Source organism: Phocoena sinus, chromosome 5 (genome assembly GCF_008692025.1).
Source record: "Phocoena sinus isolate mPhoSin1 chromosome 5, mPhoSin1.pri, whole genome shotgun sequence".
Classification (NCBI taxonomy): Eukaryota; Metazoa; Chordata; class Mammalia; order Artiodactyla; family Phocoenidae; genus Phocoena; species Phocoena sinus.
Genome location: NC_045767.1, coordinates 1,221,320 through 1,240,722, shown reverse-complemented (window position 1 = coordinate 1,240,722; position 19,403 = coordinate 1,221,320). Strand labels below are relative to the sequence as shown.

General features: G+C 60.5%; 1 protein-coding gene across 1 annotated transcript in view; it reads left to right on the top strand.

Moving 5' to 3' along the window:
* Window positions 1-18,799, top strand: part of LOC116754523 (DNA polymerase nu-like) — a 114,780-nt gene extending 95,981 nt beyond the window's left edge. Inside the window, 8 exon segments of the mRNA XM_032633224.1 lie at window positions 1,190-1,321; window positions 6,214-6,324; window positions 8,580-8,658; window positions 14,955-15,022; window positions 17,353-17,387; window positions 18,462-18,614; window positions 18,616-18,652; window positions 18,655-18,799. Coding sequence (XP_032489115.1) covers window positions 1,190-1,321; window positions 6,214-6,324; window positions 8,580-8,658; window positions 14,955-15,022; window positions 17,353-17,387; window positions 18,462-18,614; window positions 18,616-18,652; window positions 18,655-18,794 — 755 coding nt within the window. The 3' untranslated portion in view covers window positions 18,795-18,799.
* Window positions 18,800-19,403: the final 604 nt, after the last annotated feature.

Here is a 19,403-nt window from a genome sequence, read left to right as displayed (position 1 = left end):
TTGTTTTTTTTTTTCTAAATCAGCACTGCTGAGAGAAACATAACAGAATCTAGAGTGTCTACAACATATCATTTATAATACAATAGTCAGAATACAAAACGTATGAAGAAAGAGGGTAACCCGGTCCATGCTCAAGAGAAGAGATGTGTGTAACTGAGTCCCTTTGCTGTACACCTGAAACGAACGCAATGTTACAAATCAACTACACTTCAATTTTGGAAAAAGCAACAGACTATTGATACAGCTGTCAACATGGATGAACCTCAAAACATTATGGCAAATGAAAGAAGACAGCCAGATACAAAGGAGTATTTATAGTGAATAATTTATTACACCATTCATACGAAATTCTGGAACACAAAATTAATTTACAGTATGGCATACTTTGTGTTATATATATTTTACCACAAAAAATAATGAAAAGAAAATCTGCACTGATAGAAGGCGAACAAGTGGTTTCCTGGGATCTGGAGTCGATTGCAACTCGCGTGTCGTCCTGGAACTCGGGGTGCCATCCTAGAACTCAGGGTGCCGGCCTAGAGCTTGAGTGTCATTCTAGAACTTGGGTGCCATCCTGGAACTTGGGGTGTCATCCTGGAACCCGGGTGTTTCCTGGAACTCGGGGTGCCATCCTGGAACTCGGGTGTCATCCTGACCAGAGATCTTGCTATAAAAAGCTTCTCCAGAACACCTGCGTCCTCTGGGAACCAAATATTGGTCTGGACCAAAAGTTTTTGTCTCAAAAAAACATTCCAAGGATGGGAGCTCCTTGTATTTTGGCACTGGAAACTTCCCTTCCTCTTTTATTTGCCGGCCCTCTCCAGCCTCCCCCAGTTCTGGAAACAGGCTCCCTTCTGGACAGGCTGCAAGCAGGGACTACAGCTCCTTCACCAGGGCTTCACCTGCAGCACCTGCCAGGCCCTCAGTCAACATTGTTGAATAAATAAATGTTTAACAGGCTCCCGTCCAGACTGGCTGGCACCGAACACTTGGTCTGTAAAGCCAAAGCCAACACCATCCTGACCAATCAGAAGAGACCAGTGGTGCCAGTTGGGCCTTGACGCACCGAGTCTTCCAAGATCCCTTCTGTGGGCTCACTTCCACGTGTGGTGGTCACTGCCTGGTAGCTCGTGTCCTCGGAACCCGCTGGGTGAGAGGCTGGCCTCTGATCACGCTTCTACTCACACAGGGAAGGAGCGGCTTGCTGCTTGCCTTGGAGTTCCCGTTCAGGAAGCTGCCCAGTTTTTGGAGAGTTTTTTGCAGAAGTACAAGAAAATCAAGGACTTCACCCAAGCAACCATTGCCCGGTGTCACCAGACAGGTGAGCCAGCTGCTGCCAAAGCCGTTGGCAGGTGCCCCTCCCTCTCCCACGCCCTCTCTGCAGTAGCCAGGTGGTCTCCCAGCCCCCGCTCCTCCGGTGGGTGGGCGAACAGATGGGAGGATGGTGGGTTGTTGGGGGCTGGGTGGGTGGGGACTGCGTGAGCATCCAGCCCCTGCTGGATAAATGGGACCAAAAGGCTCCACGTAAGGAGGGTCCAGAGCCAGGCTCTTCTTGAGGCAACAATACTAAGCTTGAGTTAGAAATGATAGGTGGATAGATACACAGAGAGAGATGTCCTGCACCTAAAAATGGAGAACTATGTTCTTAGGAAAAGCATGTGGTATATCTACAAAATTTCACCACAGTTTGGTCACAGATTGCAAAGAATATCAAATAGAACATGTTCCGTGACCACAGTGGAATAAAAAGGTAGTTTATGTCAATATGTGTGGCCATCCATCCCTCTGCCTATTTGGAAAAATCATTGCACTCCTAAATGATTTAAGATTTTAAAAAGAAGTCCCAAGCCAATGACAAGCATTTTAGCAATAAATGACAGTGTAAGTGTCTCAGTGAAAACCCGTAAGACATGGCCAAGCGGACCTTCACTTAGAGATGAAGGAATTCTTTAAAAGAGTGCTTTAAAAAGAAAAAGTTTTTGAACATAAATGACTGTATTCAACACAAGACATTTGGGAACGAGCAGCAGAGTAGATTAAAGAAACAAGAAGGAAGGAAAGCAACGTAGGAGCAGAAGCTCATGAAACAGACGCAAAACAGAGAGCAGTGGTCGCCACAGAGCAAGCGGAGAGTCAGCGCACTTGGGATCATGGAGGATTGGCGCATCCCGCAGGGCCCGGGATCCTCCCGGGGGCTCACTGATGACCTTTCTCTCGGGAGCCCGTGAGTGCAGGGCGGCTCCACAGGCTCCCCCGGGCCTGGCCGCACATCCCGACAGCAGCCTGTGCGGGGTCAGCGCTCAGCTTCTGCAGCCCCCCGGGGGCTCGAGAAAGCCGGGAAACCGTTTCTATCCCCCCGTGAGCATCTCACAGGCCTCAGCTCCTGGGCCTGGGGGTGAGCCGTATGGAGGCTGCACAGCCCGGGTTGATGCCTACAGCCTCCTCGCTGGGGCCCCACGCTTGGGAAAACTAAAATACTATCAATTATGAAATGTGAAAACAGTGATAGAACCCAGCACTGCTGAGTGCACGGAGCCAGGGTCACTGCAGGAGTGGGGACAACCACACGCAGGCCCTCGTGCCACACAGCGCGTCCAGGCGTGGTGTCCACAGCTGCCCACAACTGCCTACGTCATCCTCACTGCAACTCAAAAGCTTGGGTCGCATCGTGACCCTGCTTTACAGGTGAAGAAAATGAGCCCCGAGAGGTCAAGTGGCTTCCTGAGTTCACACAGCTAACAAAACAGGCGGTGCCAGGCCGGGCCCCACCCCCCAGGCAGCTTGGCCCAGCCAGTGCCTCTCTGCTGCACGGCTCTGCATCCCTGCCCTGCACTTAACTTTCTCGAAGGGCCGTGGAGCTTTACACTTGCCAGCGTGAAGCACGCGTGTCCTTTGACGCAGCAGTTACATTTCTGGGCAGACGCTCAGCTGTCATTAAATTATGCTACAGACACTTGTTGGGTGCCTACCCGTGTCAGGCACTGTGTTGGCACCAGGGATAGGACCTCCTGGCTCTCCTGGAGACACAATCCAGGGAAACGTAACCCACAGCGAGCAAGTACATCCAGACGGTGTCAGAAAGATGGGACCCTGGGTGTGGAAGAATCCCGGGGCACTGGGCAGAGAGCAGCAGAGGGCAGCCCTGGGGACGGTCAGCCACAGTGACACAAAAAGAGGTGACACCTGAGCAAGACCAGGTGAGAGGCCAGGGACAGCCGGCGGGGAGGGGCGGGGCCGGGAAGAGGCAGGTGTGCGCCCAGACTCTGCACAGCACCACACGGGTCACGAAAAGAAGCTGGGTTTCATTTTTCGCTGATTGTTCCAGCAGAGTGTGGAAAAGAGGTCGGGAGGGGAGCTGATCAGAGCCAGCACCTGGGAGCAGTGACGCGGCTGTTAGCTCAGGAAGTCCCGGGAGGTGGGATGGAGGGGGACCACTGGTGAGAGGTAGACAGCAGGGCGAGGGGGGAAGGAGGTGGTGCGAGCCTGCGCTCTCCCTGCAGGCTCACTGACCTGCCCGGGGGTGGACAGGTGGGCCAGGCAGGTTGACCATGATGTGATGCAGCTGTAAGTTCAGGGTCCTCCTTGTGTGGGCCCCTCCTCCCAGGCCCCGGGAGAGGCCCTGCAGTGTGTTCACGTGGTCACATCTTTTGTAAAATTGGCAAAAGCAGGGTACTTTAACTGCGATTGACTAAGACGCTGTCTCTTCCCCTCCACCCTCCTCCACCGTACTCCTTTCCATGGTATGTGGCATTGCCGTGGCCACAGCTATATTTTGAATCCGGCTTAAGGGGAAGTCAAATTGGTGACTCATTGAGTTCGGATCTCAGTGTGGGTATTCCTGAGGTTTGTTGCTCTTTCCATGCACGGTTGAGGGGTGCTAGCCATCCTGGCACAGGGATGGCTTCCGGGAGCATTCCTTCCATGCCTTCCCACTTCCCGAGTGCAGTAACAGGAAGGTGCAGGGCCAGAGGTCATCTCGCAGTGTGAACAGGAGCTATAATCACCAGCACCGCAAGCCTTGGAAACGAGATTTGAAATGTATGGAACCAGGGGCTTCTACTTCGGGCCGCAAAGAAGTTCAGACTTTCCTCCCACCATAAACAACTAGAAAACTGGGCAAAATGTGTGAAGCAACTGTTCCAGACACTGGATCATAGGCAGTGTATTAGTCTGGTCTCTGATAGAACAGAAGCAAAGGAGGGGAGCCCTCTGACACCCTGTGTCTAGGGCCACAGACCATAGTGCAGGAGGGGAGCCCAAGCAGACTACAGTGGCCTCGCTGAGTTGAGGAGACAAGGATTGGGTCTGGGAGGCAGAGGCAACCGGATCTTGCAAGGTAGACTATCAGAGAGGAGGAAGTTATAGAGAAAAAGTCTCTATGAACCTTCAGAGGAGTCCCCCGTCTGTCCTTAATACTGAGATATGGGTGCAGAGTGAAACTCCACAGGACTAAGCAGAATCATTTCTGGGGAGCAGCAGGCTGAACCATCTCAGAGTTCACACAGGGCCAGGAGATGTTTGGGTTCTGACCATTGGAATGGAGGGTGCTCAATGGACATCTGAGACATTCACCCAGAAGGGTAACACTTTAGCAGTAGGTCTAAACTAACCCTAGATTAAAGCTGCTCTAAACCCACCCTAACAAAGCTTAAAAGTGGACCTCAAAAGGATCAGGCGATCTGCAAGTACCTCAGGCCTGCCTAACACTCTGGAAAGGAAAACACCAGGGGCTTCCCTGGTGGCGCAGTGGTTGAGAATCTGCCTGCCAACGCAGGGGGCGCGAGTTCGAGCCCTGGTCTGGGAAGATCCCACGTGCCGTGGAGCAGCTGGGCCCGTGAGCCACAACTACTGAGCCTGCGCGTCTGGAGCCTGTGCTCCGCAATAAAAGAGGCCACGATAGTAAGAGGCCCGCGCACCGTGACCAGAGGGAGCCCTCGCGCAGAAACGAAGACCCAACGCAGCCAAAAATAAATTAATTAATTAAATTTAAAAAAAAAAAAGGAAAACACCAAACCCCATCACTGAACAACATAAAAAGCACAATACCCAGCATCCAGTCAGAAATCACTAGACAGGGCTTCCCTGGTGGCGCAGTGGTTAAGAATCCACCTGCCAATGCAGGGGACATGGGTTCGAGCCCTGGCCCGGGAAGATCCCACATGCCGCAGAGCAGCTAAGCCCGTGCACCACAGCTACTGAGCCCGTGTGCCACAACTACTGAAGCCCACACACCTAGAGCCCGTGCTCCGCAACAAGAAAAGCCACCACGAGGAGAAGCCCGTGCACCGCAACGAAGAGTAGCTCCCGCTCGCCACAACTGGAGTGAGCCGGCACACAGCAACGAAGACCCAACGCAGCCGAAACTAAATAAATAAATAAAATTTTTAAAGAAGGAAAAATCACCAGACACGCACAGAGACAGAGACTGGAATGCGCCCGTCAGAAGCACGGCTCTCCCTGTTCTCGCTGCCTGTCACAGTTAGGGGACTTTAATTATACGTTGCCTGGCATTGGAGCAGGTGCTTAACACTGTCATTTTTATAATCATTGTATGTGTGAGAAATTCTTCCAATTCTCAGACACATGACGTGTAAGTTGGGGATTTAGTTCTTACCAACACCTAGTAAAACCAAAGTTCTCACTGGTCAGGAACATAACCATTGCAGCACCTCTGCATTCACTCTCTTAAAGAGGACCCCAAATTATGGAAGCTTTGGGCCCCACAAAGCTTGGATGTGCCCTCATGTGTAGGGATGTGGTCTCTGACACAGACCATCAACCCCTCCTTGAGTGAACTAAGGATTAATGCTTTTCTCCCCAATTGCAGCTGCCACACTGTCCAGAATTACTTCTGTCCCCAAGAACCACAAGTGGTTTTTCACCTTTAGAGTGTAAAAACCGCGCTTCCTGTCCTACATCAGATCTAAGCACGGCTAGAAGTTAGAAAGTGTGCAAAACATGCCGCCAGGCAAGCAAAGGCCACTCTGCTGCTGTCCTTGCTTTCCCACCACAGAGCCCACCTGCCCTAGAGACAGACCCAGAGGCCTCAGGGCAGAGCTCCGGCACTGCAGCTCCAGCTGCAGCAGGGAGGGTTCCCGCGGGGCCCCAGGACCTAATCTGAGAGCAGCTGTGCCCACAAGGGGAGGGTCCAGCAGGGCGCCGCGCCGCCCGCTCACTGCTGCTCTCATCTTGCTCTTCCTCCATGTGACGCAGGCTGTGTGGTGTCCATCATGGGCAGGAGGAGGCCGCTGCCGAGGATCCGTGCACGTGACCCGCAGCTCCGGGCTCAAGCAGAGCGGCAGGCAGTGAACTTTGTGGTGCAAGGTGCCAGAGCCCCTCTGCTTCTCGGTTTCCAGCCCCAGGAGATGAGTGCCAGGGTATATCCTGCTCTCGTCCTCCTGGCGGTTACTGCTGGGAGGCGCGGGGCAGGTGCTCAGCACCTGGTCCCCTTCCTGACTGCGACGCACGCCACGAGGCCAGACGGGAGACAGGCTCCAGGAGGTCATCTGGCCGGCACCAGGGCCAGACCTGGAGCTCAGTCCCTTGACCCTCGGCCTGGTCTCTCCGCCACAGCCCTCATCCTTGGCAGGCGTCCGAACCCCAGCGCACCCACCACGGATCCGTCAGTCTTCCTTAGAATGGCCAAAGCCCCAGTCTCTGCGTGGAGGGCAGGTGTGAGGCGGCGCTAGGCGCCGTCCTGATGAGGCCTTGGGGGCCTGGCGGTCGGGCAGCGTCCCCACCTGTGACCCCAGTGGTCACGGATGGAGAACCAAAGTCCCTGGGCCCAGAGACGAAGACTGGAGGTAGGACCCCAGCCCCCGAGGGGTTTCTGCAGAAGGAGGGTGGCCCGGCCCAGCAGACGCGGAGTGCGAGGCGTGGATGGTGGAGCAGGAAGGTCAAGTCCCCAGCGAGTGCTGCACAGAGGCCGGTGCGGCAGCGCTGCCCGGCTAAGCTCAGCCTTGGCGAGCAGGAGAGCGGGTGGCGGCTGCGGGGAGACGGCTGGGACCGGCTCTGGGCTCCGTGTAGTGTCTTCCCGGGTCCTGCCCCGCTGTGGCCACCCAGACGAGAGCAGAGCACGGCGACAGCCTCCAGCCCTGAGAGGTCTCTGCATCTCAGGCCAGCTCCCTCACGCGAGGCCGTGGTTGGCTCACGACCACCCGCCTCTGTCCCTGAGGCATGTGCAAGGCGGCCTTGAAGCTGGTTTGGAGAAAAAACTGCACGTAGACCTCTCCACGTGGGAAGCTGACCAGGAGGCCTGGCCACGCTTTGAGCTCCCCCGGAGAGGTGATCCAGCACGTGACGGCACGGGACAAGTGACCTGCCGTTCCTGTGCTGAGCCGAGCCAGTGCCCACCAGGGAGCTGTCCCTCCACCTGGGCAGACACAGGGCCTGGCCGGCCTGCTCCCGCATCCCACCCCACCCGTGCTCTGCTCCCCACCTCACCTCCTCTCTCTCGGCTCTGCGCCCCCTCCTAAGGTAGCAAAGCCTCCCGACATCCCAGCCCCGGTAGAGGGTCCCCGTGGCGCTGAGACCCCTCACGGCCAGCAGGTCAGTCGCAGAGACCAGACTTGCACATCCAGCATTCCTGCTGCGCTCATGGGAAGTGTGGCCCTGCAGTGGAGGGAGGCGGCCCACTGACTGGGGCCTTTTATTTCTTCGTGAACCTCAGGAGCCTTGAACAGCTAGAGCAGCTTAAAGCCAGGAATGGAAACCTGAACTTCAGTCTGTTTCCCGTGATCCGAACCGGTTGTTGAGACACCCACTGTTTGCCTGGCGCTGGAACAAGCGTGTCCCCTACGCTGGCCAGCACCTCCAGAGTGCCTGACTGACCGTGTGATTGATCCCGCCCAAGTCCTAGAAGCCCGTATCATAGCCCCACTCCACACACTGGGAGGCTGAGTTTCTGCCAGGTTCACGGGCTGCACAGCGGGAGGGCTGAGGGAGCGGGGGCAGAGCCCATGGCCGCCGTCCGGGCTCCGTCATCCTGTCGGCTGGTGCAGCGGGCACAGCCCAAGTGTGGTCAGAACCTGTGAGCATGCGAGACACTGCTTCCAGGGGCAGGTCGTGATAAACGGCAGGTGTAGGGTCCCCAGTCAGCTGACTTGAGCGTATCAGAAGGGGACATCCCAGGTGGGCCTGAGCTGATCAGGTGGACCCTTGAAAGAATGTTTAGGGGTCAGAGTCAGAGATTCCGGCCGTGGGGGGGCAAACACGCTGGGGGGAGGGCCCGTGGCACAGACCTGAGGGTCACAGCCACCAGGAAACGGGAACCCCAGTCACGTGACTGCAAGGAAATGAATTTTGCTGGCAACCTGAGGTCATCTGAAAGTGGGCCTTCCTCAGGGGAGCCCCAGACGAGGACACAGCCAGGTCCACACCGACCTCAGCCTGCGAGTCCCTGAGCAAAGGTGCAGCCACACACGCAAGAACTGAGAGATGGTGGATCCTCGCGGCTCTCGCCTGCTGGGCGTGGGGTCACGCATTACGCAGTGTAGAAAATTCGGACAGTCCTGGGTGGGCAGGGTTGCGGGGCCCGGACCTCACACTGTTCCTCAACCAGCGCCCTTTGTGCCTCACAGGCTCGGCCGCAGACCTCTGCAAGATGGCCATGATCCACCTCTTCACAGCAGTGGCCACATCCCCCATCCTGACGGCCAGGTCAGTGAGTGAGCGCCAGCCGGCCCAGGCCCAGCCCAGGGCGCAGACCTGCCCTCTGCAGGGCTCGGGTGGGCGGCCTGCTGCTCTGTGCCTAGCCCGCGGGCAGACGCCTCCAGGACGCGAAGCCACAGTGGCCACTTCCCTCCGGGGCTTGGACCGGACAAGCTCGCTGACCCCCACGGAGGGACCCGCTTCAGCCAAGGTGCTCCCAGCACTCCCAGGAGAACGCTTTGTTCCCAGCTGGGACTGAGCAAGGTGGCCAAGGGCCTGCTCACCCCGGAGCACGCCGAGTCTCCCCAGGTTGCCTGGTGCAGAAACGTGTCTCCCCTTGGTGAGCCCGAACCCCTTCGGGCACGGCCCCAGGGGTACACACGCAGCTGCCCACCTCAGAGAGCCCCTCAGACAGGACACGGGGCTCCACACGGCGTCCGCTCCCAGCCCCTGATAAGTGAGCCAGAGGCCCGGCTTCTGCTGCCATCCCCTCCCCGAAGGCTCTCGCCAGGCTCCACGTCTGCCTCGGTTGCTCTCCTGGGCACATACCCCGAGCAGAGGGAGTGTCCGGCTGTCCGGGTGACCAGGTGTGCTCGTCCCAGGCTCTGCTGGCCCAGAACCACCCCTTGGGCCGCCCAAGGTCCTGGCCTGGGTGCAGGTGGGAGGGGGTGGGTTCTCCTCCCGAATCCCAGGATCCCCTCCTGGCAGCCCACCTGGGCTCCCCAGAGAAGTGAGTATGTCCGACCCCAGGAGGTCTGCCTCCCTCCCTCTTTGGTCTCTATGTCTGTTTGCCACCCCTCCGGGCCCTCCCAGGCTCCACGTGTGGGCCAGCGTGGGCCTGCCTGCTGAGGAGCCCTTCCCGGGCGTCAGCCTGTCTGCACCTGGGGAGGAAGCTCATGGCGGGTTAGGTGATGACAATTTATGAAGCGTTAAGTGGTCTCACGGGCCCCACCCTGAGGGGTGTCTGCTCACTCCTCTGCACTACAGGGCGTCCCCAGCACAGAGGACAGCTGGCCCCTCCTCCCGCCACCTCCGGGACACGGGGCCTGCTGGCCTGTGGCCACCCTCTTCCATGTACGGGCGCAGCCGCTCCGCGGCACGCGGGATCCCCCCGGACCGGGGCACGAACCCGCGTCCGCTGCATCGGCAGGCGGACTCCCAACCACCGCGCCACCGGGGAAGCCCAGCTTGTGCTTCTCTCCTGGCTTTTGATACTGCTTTACATCCTCAAGACATGGGATTTTTCCTTGCCTGAGATCTTTCATCTTTGCTTAACAAGCTTCCGCCTTTACTTCTTCAGATGTTTCCTCCTGTTCATTTTGATGTTCTAGCCTACGTTCTTTTGGCAGTTTCAACAACTTTGTAGAGAAGTGTGTCCGGGGCAAAGGCCCTGGCCTGCAGGGTCGTGTCCTAGTAAAGGAGACGGGAGAAGACCTTCCCAGGCTCCACCGCTGTTGGCCTCCACCTTCACAGCCCCTGCCCCGGGCACTTCCTCTGGTCCATGGTTCACCTTACACCCCTGGGAAGGAGCAGCCACACCCCGGCTGTCACCCCAAGGCTGGGAGGAAGGACAGAGGGTGAGAAGCCTGAGACCCGGCAGGATATAAGCGCTACCCCAGGTGCCCTGCGGTAGCTGCGCCAGGGTCTGGGCTGCTGTCTCCGGTTCCTGCAGCAGCTGTGGGAGGTGAGGGGGCAGGAGCTGAGTGGGAGATGTTCTCCTGTCGCCGGGTCTCTCCTGCCGGCCGTCCCCAGCACGCACACGCCGAGGCCAGACGCCTCTTCCATCCGGGGCTCCTCGTGGCTTTCTGCTCGACTCCTGAATCCATGCATCCTGTTCACTTGTGCCTTTTCTGAGGGTAAAATGCGTGAGGGTGTGTGGGGCCTGTGCTAGCGCCGGTTGTTCCGCGTCCGCGATACCTTATGTCTAGGAGGTCTGGTCCATCTCCAGTTTCTGTGGGATGGGTAAGGGAAGTGGCATACGAGGGTCTGGGGCTTTTTGGTGACAGTCCTCATCCAGGAATTCAGAAACCCGGTGGCCATCCCTTTTGCCAGCGCTGTGTTGTCTTCAGGAAACGCGTTTCATAACAGAACACGTTAACCGCTTCGTGTCATTTCAGAAACCGAAGCAGGCCAGTGTGGAACACGGCCATCCACACTGTGCGTGTGAACTTGAGTTGTTCTCCCTGGAGTGGCAGGAAAGGTCTAGGACAATGTCGGTGGTCGGGGTGGGGGTGGGGGGCAGACGCGGGGCACGCGTGAGCTGGTATCTGCCTGAAGCAACGTGACTGGAACGCGTCCCTGGGGCTCCTGGCACCTGGTCCAGTCACCCCGAAGCGCCCCGTGGGCTGGAGCCACAGGACGGCCTCCACTCACTGCCTACGGGCTGGGGAAGGAAGGCCGGGGGGCTCGTGACCCCAAGCGCTGCCGTTGGCCGAGAGCTCACGTGGCCTCGTGCTGAGCCGTCAGGGGGTGGGGGGGCGGCCTCCTCTCTTCCGACGTGGGACCCCCATGACAGGCCCTTCCAGGTTTCAGACCATGTTGGGGCTGGAAAGAAGCTTTGGAGGCTGTCGATTCCAACACCTGCACGTAGAGAAGGGAGCCCGAGAGCATGGTGCAACACGGCCCAAATCACCAGAACGAGACCAGCACCGGGCCCCCCGGCATGCTGCAGACTCTCCTCCCCTGGGCTCGTGCAGAGGACTGCAGCCCCACTGCTTCCCCACTGGACGGCGTGGCAGCCTCAGAGGACGCTTACCCTGCTCCTTTGCCCATGGTTACAGGACAGCAGGGTCATCCCACCACACAGGCAGCCCTCTGCCCTCTGCCCACCTGGCAGCAACCCGAGGGCATCTGTGGTCAGGCTTAGCCTGGCATGTGGGCTCTTGCTCTCCCCATCTCAGGAAGGGGCAGAGAAGGTGCCCGGGGCCCAGGGCAGGCGACAGGACCAGCCAAGCAGCGAGAAGCGGCCTTGAGGGACATGGGGGCAGCAGGCCCTGGACTTCCCACGGTGACAGGGCAGCAGGTGGAGAGGGCTGTGCAGCACCTGGGCCCTTGAGGATGTATGGGAAGCAAGGCTGGGGCAGCCAGCAAGCCCCTGGACCATGGCCTGGACCACAGCAGCCACTGGCCGGAGTGGACGGACGGGAGGCTGGGCCTTTGGGGGCGGGAGGATGCCACGCTGGTCCAGCAGGAAGGACGCAGAGCAGTTAACAAAACCTGACCTTGACAGCACAGAGGGACTGTGGGGGCACTGAGACCAAGCTCCCCAGAGCGGCCGTCTGTGGTCACCTGCGCAGGTCAGGACGACAGCGTAACGGCAGGGGCGTGGGGCCTTGCCGTGTCTCTCAAGGACTGTGGCCAGGCCGCGGGAAGGCCTGGGGCTCAGCCACTGTGAGCCTGTGCTCTCAGATGAGTCCTCACGGTGTGCTCAGAGCTGAGGGCGCCTGGAAGGGAGCTGCCCCAGGCAGCCACTGCCGGCCGGGCCACAGCCGGGAGGTGAGGTGAGGCTCTCCTGGAGTGTCCCCACAAGAGCGTGGTTATGTGCGGCCTGTCCGCGCAGGACAAAGGGACGGGAAGTTCCTCAGCCATCAGCTCGCCTCCTGGGCAACAACGGGTCTGACACCTGTGTTCACCTGCCCCAGCCGGGCGCCTCCTGTGCCCCAGTTTCCAACTGGAGATACGGTGATGTCGCGGCCAGCTGTGAGCGAGATGTGAGTGACTAACAATTCAAACCTATCCTTAGGTTGCTGGCACGCCAGCAACTCGGAATTTCACAGTGTAATTTCAAAAAGTATGAAAACTCGGGAGCCTGAGACCCCGCCAGAGGCCCAGAAGTAGTGCAAGAAAGTAAATGGCAATGCTACCAGCCCGGCCTGGCTGCCCGGAGGACGGTGCCGAGAGCCCATCGCCAGAGGCTGCGCGTAAAATACAGGCCCCTCCTTGCGGGCACTGCGGCGTGTGCCGGCCAGCGGCCTGCGGCCTGGGCTGGACCCAGCACGCCCTGGGGATTCACTCCCACGAGCGGGATGGGCTGTGCCTGCCCACGGCAGCTCAGACTTAAAGGTGGACTTTCCCCCATCGTGAGGGATCCAGTTGCTGACTTCGGTTCAGAGGTTCGGGGTGGCAGGACTGAAGTCCCTCTGGCTCCCTGGCCGTTTCCCGCTTGGTGCCTTGGTAGAGGTGGCCACTCCAGCAATCACAACGCATAGCGGGCAAAGGGAGAAAGCAGTGGTGATAGAAAGGGTACCCGCCCCCGCCCCCCGCACGTCAGCCCTTTCAAGAGCCTTCGTGGGAGCTGGGGGGTACCCACCGCAGGTGGCTGGGAACACAGCCTCATCTCCCCCCGACCCAGCAACAGAGAAAAGGGGAGAGTGGTTCAGGGTAGAGCCCTGTGCTTCTCGGTTACAAAGTCCTGCACAGCTTCTGAAAGCGCCGGCACAATCCGTCTCTGCACTGGGCTTGAAGACTGCTCCCCGCGCCCGGCCGGACTCACCATTGTGGTGACCCCTGTCCGGGGGCCTCGCCTCACCTCCCTGTGCAGCCCCAGCTCCCTGGTGCCCCTGGGCCCACAGCTCTGCCAGGCGCTGCCTCTGCCTGCTGTGGACAGGCAGTACGGAGACAAGCGTGCACAGGCTGTACGGTGACAAGGACAGGACATGGCCCCTTCCCTCGGAAGCAGCGTCCTAGAGGCAGAGACCAGGTCACACAGAGGGCAGAGCACACACACCCCCCACATGCCTACCCTCCTTCCCTGAGGGCTACAGGCCCTCAAGACCATTCTGCACCACGCCTACCCCCTCCCTGAGTGCACAGGGTGAGCCTCCTTCGTCCGCCCCAAGGAGGGGCTGGCACCGGGTCTGAGGTCACAGCCCCCAGTAGGTGTCAGAAGCCAACCCAGATCCTACCTTCTTTTTTTTAATCAATTTATTTATTTTACTTATTTATTGTTGGCTGCGTTGGGTCTTCGTTGCTGCATGCAGGCTTTCTCTAGTTGTGGCGAGCGGGGGCTACTCTTTGTTGCAGTGCATGGGTTTCTCATTGTCGTGGCTTCTCTTGTCGTGGAGCACGGGCTCTAGGCACGCAGGCTCAGTAGTTGTGGCTCATGGGCTCAGTAGTTGTGGCTCGTGAGCTCTAGAGCTCAGGCTCAGTAGTTGCGGCACACAGGCTCAGTAGTTGTGGCTCGTGGGCTTCAGTAGTTGTGGCTCACGGGCTCAGTAGTTGTGGCACACGGGCTTGGTTGCTCCGCGGTGTGTGGGATCTTCCCGGACCAGGGCTTGAACCCGTGTCCACTGCATTGGCAGGCAGATTCTTAACCACTGGGCCACCAGGGAAGCCCCCAGATCCTACCTTCTAAGCGCGGGGCACACCTGGCCCATGCTGGCCAGATCCTTGCAGACCGTGTTCTGTGCGGCCAAGGAACAGCTTCGAGGGCCGATCCCTGGGGTGTCCCCCTCCTCCATCCCCACCCCGTGCACACATGCGCACATGCTGGTCCCTGGCGCTTGAGTCTGCGTCCTCCCAGGAGCCCTGCCCCTCAGCAGCACCTTTGTTGCCTACACGCCTCCTTCCACTGCAGCGTCCACACACACCCCCTCTCTCTTCCTCACCCAGAGGCAGGTGGGGACAGACACCCCTCAAGGGGGTGCCTGAGGGGGCTCAGAGAAGTGGGGCATCGAGCAAGGACTTGTCCAGCGGAGTGGGCTGGAGTGAGTGCTGACTCCCCCTGGAGCTCAGCCCTGGGCCCAGACCCAGGCGGGGAGCGTGGTGTATCGGGGACAGGGAGTGGCCAGGAGGGCAGCAGCAAGGTGCCCAGGCCGTGGGCCAGGACCCAGGAGCAGGGACGTGCTGGGGTCTTGTGCCTGCAGGATGGCCTCGAGTAGAGGCCTGTCAGGGTCCCTGCCCCCGCGATGGTCCAAGGGGGGCTCTTCTTCCTCAAAATGCTCAGCCCCACTGTGTCCTCGTCAGGCTCCCCAGGTTGGGGGGGGGGGGCAGGGGGTCGCCCGGACCCTCTTATCCTGGGCCCTCTGCCTCCAATGCATCATTCTAACCTGTGTTCTCCTCCTGCAGGCCGTCCTGGTGACGGTGCCGTGACCCCCGCCCACCAGCCCCTGCCTGGGTCCTCTCACTCCCTACCGGGCCACATCCTCACGGGCACCTTGTGCCAAAACCTAGGCGGATTGGCCAGCACCGGGCAGTGCCCCACGTGCCCCTGTGCACATGCCCCCCACGCACCCCTTGTCACAGGCAGGGACAGAGCACGGAAGGCCCACGCACAGGGGTGACTCCCTCCACCGCATGTCTTGCAGGTTGGTTGCCCAGATTCACGATGAGCTGCTGTTTGAAGTGGAGGATTCACAGATTCCTGAGTTCGCAGGTGAGCCCGGAGGAGCCAGGGTTGTTTCTATGTCACGAATAGTTACAGTATCTCCCTGGGGGCTCACAGGCCCCCTCCCTGCACCTGCTGTGCGCCACCTGCAGAAGGGCCAGCCTTGTTTGGGGGCCCTTGAGAGGTCTGGACGGCCATTCCCTGGCCAGCAGCCCTTGAGGGACGCTAAGTGCCCTACTGGGGGCCCTGCCTCAGCCCCAGGGGCCCCGGAAAGATGGGGGCGACATTGGGACGCCAGGCCGGCGGGAGCCAGGCGGTGGGGCCGGCAGCAGGGTTAGTGCTGGAGCATCGGGGTGGCTGAGGCCCACAGGCTGAGCACAGACTCCAAGCCTGGGTCCCACCCTGCCCCGTGACGGGCACCACCCGCTGCGAGCCCTCCGGGATTCTTTGAAGCTAGAGACCACCTGTCCCCGACTCAGTCCTCAGATTGGGCAGCAGTCCTTCCCTAAACAGCTACCACTGCAGTGGGCATGGGGGCCTCTCTTCTGCCTCTCCAGTGAGAGCAGGAGCCCTAGGGCCCTGGTCCCTCTAGGCCCTGCAGGGCCTGTGAGGGAGGTGGCCGAGGGTGGAGAGAGTACAGGGCTGGGCGTTAGGGCTGGGTAGCAGCCTCCCAGCCAGCTCCCAAGTGACAACTGGCCAAGCCCTCCCCCAGCTCCGCCACCACCTGCAGAGACCTGCCCTGAAAAGTGGTGAGACCACTGTCCTCGGCGCCCCAGCCTACACACACCTCCATCTTATAGTTAGGAAACCAGCCCATAGCAGGGCCCCACCCTGCACAGGGTCCCGTCCTACACGGGGCTTCAGCCTACGCGGGGACCCATCCTACAAGAGCTTCATCCGACATGGGGCTCCATCCTACATGGGGCCACATCCTACACAGGGCCTCATTCTACAGGGGGGCCCATCCTACATCATCATTTGAAATCTGTTTGGAAATAATGGGCCTGAAACAAACCATTTGATGGGTTGGCGGGTGCTCAGCTGCTGGTTAAAAAGGAAAGAAAAAGTTCTACATCTGGAGGGAGCCATCCTAGGAACAGTCCAGTTCCCGTTCATCCTGGGGGCAACTGCTAACGGTTTCAGGCAGGCATTGAGGCTCTGCTCCCTGTGGCTCCCTCAGGGATGCAGGGGCCTCGGCCACAGGCCAGCACTCAGAGGCACCACCTGGCGCTGTGCTGGGAGAGCTCTGGGGTCTCGACCCAGCCACGGACCACGAGACAGGTGAACCCGGTGTGGGCCGGGGCTGGCTGCCATCTCTGAAATGCTGGGTGGTCAGGACACACCTGATGGCGGCCCAAAGGGCAGACCCAGGATGGGGCTCTGGGGCCCCCAGCCCAGGGACCCTGCCCTCATGGGCCATATGGTGCAGGCCGGGGACACGGGTCACCCCAGGGAGAGGCCTGGGAGAGAGCCAGCTCTGCCTGACTGCCACCACCCCTCTGCCCAGTGGTTACTCGGGGTCACTCATTTAGTCAGTCACACAAAGGAGGGGATACACAGGAGGACCTGGCATTGTCTGCACACCCAGTGAGGGGGTGTCAGGGTCCGACTCCTCCCATTAGAAGCACCTGGACACCCTGCAGCTCCCCAGGGAGGCCGGGCCCACGCTGCCCGCCCACCTCCCCACAGCCGGACCCAGGAGCCACATGAAGTGGCTCCCCACTCCCCGGCCACACCAGTGTCCCTCTGCAAGCACAGAGAGGGTAGCGAGGCCTTCGGGCAGCGGCTGATCCTGTGCCAGACACCCCAGGCCCCGTGCACCCCCACCCCCGCACCCCCCCGGGGCCGCGGAGGACAGAGGACAAGGCAGCCTCCCCCCATTCCTTGGGCGTTCCTTTGGCGATCTTTGTACTGAAATGTCAGATAACTTAGAGCAAACCCTGAGGAACACTGAGCCAGCCAGCCCCTCCCGCCGGGCTGCTCCCGGCCCAGCCCCCAGTGCCATGGAGTTGTCCCTGCAGCGTCACGGGCACGTGAAACTTGACAGGGGTTTCAGCGGAAGCACAGGTCGTCCTGCCTGGGCTGCTCGGGCCAGCGGGATCGCCTGGCCTGGCCACCCGGGGCGGGGGGGGGGTGGGGTTGGCACAGGGGGCCCGCAGCTGCAGATAAGCGTGTGGGCGGGGCTACAGCGACGCTTGGGACCAGTTGGGGAGAGCCGCAGTGGCTGCCAGAGCAACCAGTACAGGTGACCATGACTGTGTGGACTTGGGAGAACCAGGGATCCTGGGGGCTGGGGTAGGGCTGGGGCCCGGGTGTCCTCCTGGCGCCAGCTCTGCCAGGCAGGCTCGGGCTGCCCCTCTGTCTTGCCTTTGTCCCAGCCCTCGTCAGGGGAACCATGGAGGCCCTGCAGCACGTGCCGGCGGTGGAGCTGCAGCTGCAGGTGAGGGGGCGGGGCGGGGCGTGGGGGAGGAATTCATCAGCCCTCCCCCGCAGGCCACTGCCACCTGCCCCAGGTGCACCTGGACGTGCCAAGCCAGTCCCAGCCAGACTGCTGGCTGTTGGCTCTCAGAGGGGCTCCAGGTCCCCACCAGGAAGACCTTCGGGTCCAAGCTCCCCCAGGGTGGTGGGGAAGGTGGAGGAGTAACAAGGAGGTGAGAAGTCTTGCACATGGGCCAGGCAGGGTCAACAAGCACCTTGGAGCCCCTGGAAAGGCTACAGGGAAGGATGGCTTGCCCCTCGTCCCATGGTCGCTCCCTCCTCCCTGCCGTGGAAACAGCCATGCTCTGTGCCCCTGGGGCCCCTGCACCCGTCCCACCGTTAACTTCACCCCTCACCTCGCCCTGCGGGCGGCAGCTTGGCAGCATGAAGGAGCACCCACACAGGCCCAGCCAGGGACGGGAACTCCCGTGTTCTGGAGTGGTTGGCGTTTGCTCCTGTGGCAGGTGGAGACGTGGGGGACCCACGGTCCCCAGGAGCCCAAGAAGCCCCACCTCACCCCACTAGTAGCCCTGCAAGTGGCAGGGGGCTGCAGCTGTGAGCAGCCCCCTCCCGTTGAGAGGGAGCTCTTGAGCCGTGGTCAAGGGTGCTCTCAGGATCAGGTCCCTAGGAGGGCTCTCCAGACTCCTCTGCACCTCTTGAAATCAGCTGATCCCCCTGGGGGACCACAGGTGGCCCCAGGACACACCTCCCTATGCCAGAGCCCCCTGCCTGGCCAGCCCCTACGAGCTCCTTGCTGCACAGGGGCCCTGGCAGGTGAGGGGGGCTCAGCCAAGGTCGAGGCATCGTGACAGGGTGGGTGTGTGGTGAGCCCGTTTACCTGTTGCCGTGTGTGTGTGTGTGTGTGTGAGCGTGTGTGAGTGTGCGTCTGTCCGTAGCTGAGCTGCTGTGGCCGTGTCTGATTGTGTGTCTTGGGGCAAGTGGCTGCCCGCGTGGGGGTCTGGGCGGTGGCTGGGAAGGTCTGGCGCTCACCTCTGGCTGCCACCCGCAGGTGCCCCTGAAGGTGAGCTTGAGTGTTGGCCGCTCGTGGGGACACCTGGCACCACTGCAGGAGGCCCCAGCCCGTGACCCCACCACCGTCCTGCCGAGTCTCCAAGCAACCGCTCAGCCACCGCTGGTCCCTGAGCGCCTACCCCCGTGCACGCATTTTTCGCCTTCATTTGGTCTGTAGCCCCAGGCAACAGCGGGGAAGAGAACTGGTTTCCACCAGCCCCGCTGCGTGGCCTTCCCAAGGTCAGAGTCAAGCGCTTGGTACTGGGCTAGGGCCACCTTCCCTCTGGAGCTGGGGCAGCTGGGTGCCCCCTGGAGTAAACGCCTCTTGTGAATGTGCTCAGCCCTGTCCGCGTGAATTCTTCCCTTGGGTGGGATACACCATGTGCGCAGCCCTCGGCCGCTTGGGCACAGCCAGGGCAAGCACCCCAGGCAGGAGTGGCCCAGGCCTAGGTTGCCCCAGGCTGACAGCTACTCACCACCTCACGGGTGCCCAGGAGCTGCCAGCAGCCTGCCTCCCAGGGCCTCCAGGGCCGGGCCAGTGATGTACTGGCCAGAGATCACAGCCTGACCACCCTCCTGAGGGCCAGAGGGGCCCGTGCACAGGTGCTCGCCGGCCAGGTGTCCACGCGAGCTGGTTCTCACAGACCCCCAGGGCCCGTGCACCCCTGGAGCCTCACAGCAGCCTGTGACAGAGGTGCCACCCCCTGACATAGTGGGGACACTGAGGCAGGGGAAGGTCACCTCACTGGGACAGGTGTCCCAGCAGGACTGCAGCTGGGCTCCCCCCGACCCTGCCCCGCACCACTGCCCGGCCGCCTGTCTCATCCCGCGGCCCCATTCCCGACCCTGGTCTGGGTCCAGGCTCTGCATGCCACCCTCCAAGTGGGGTGCAGCGCCTACCCAGGGCAGGGCGAGCATGTTGACAGGGCGCAGATGCAGC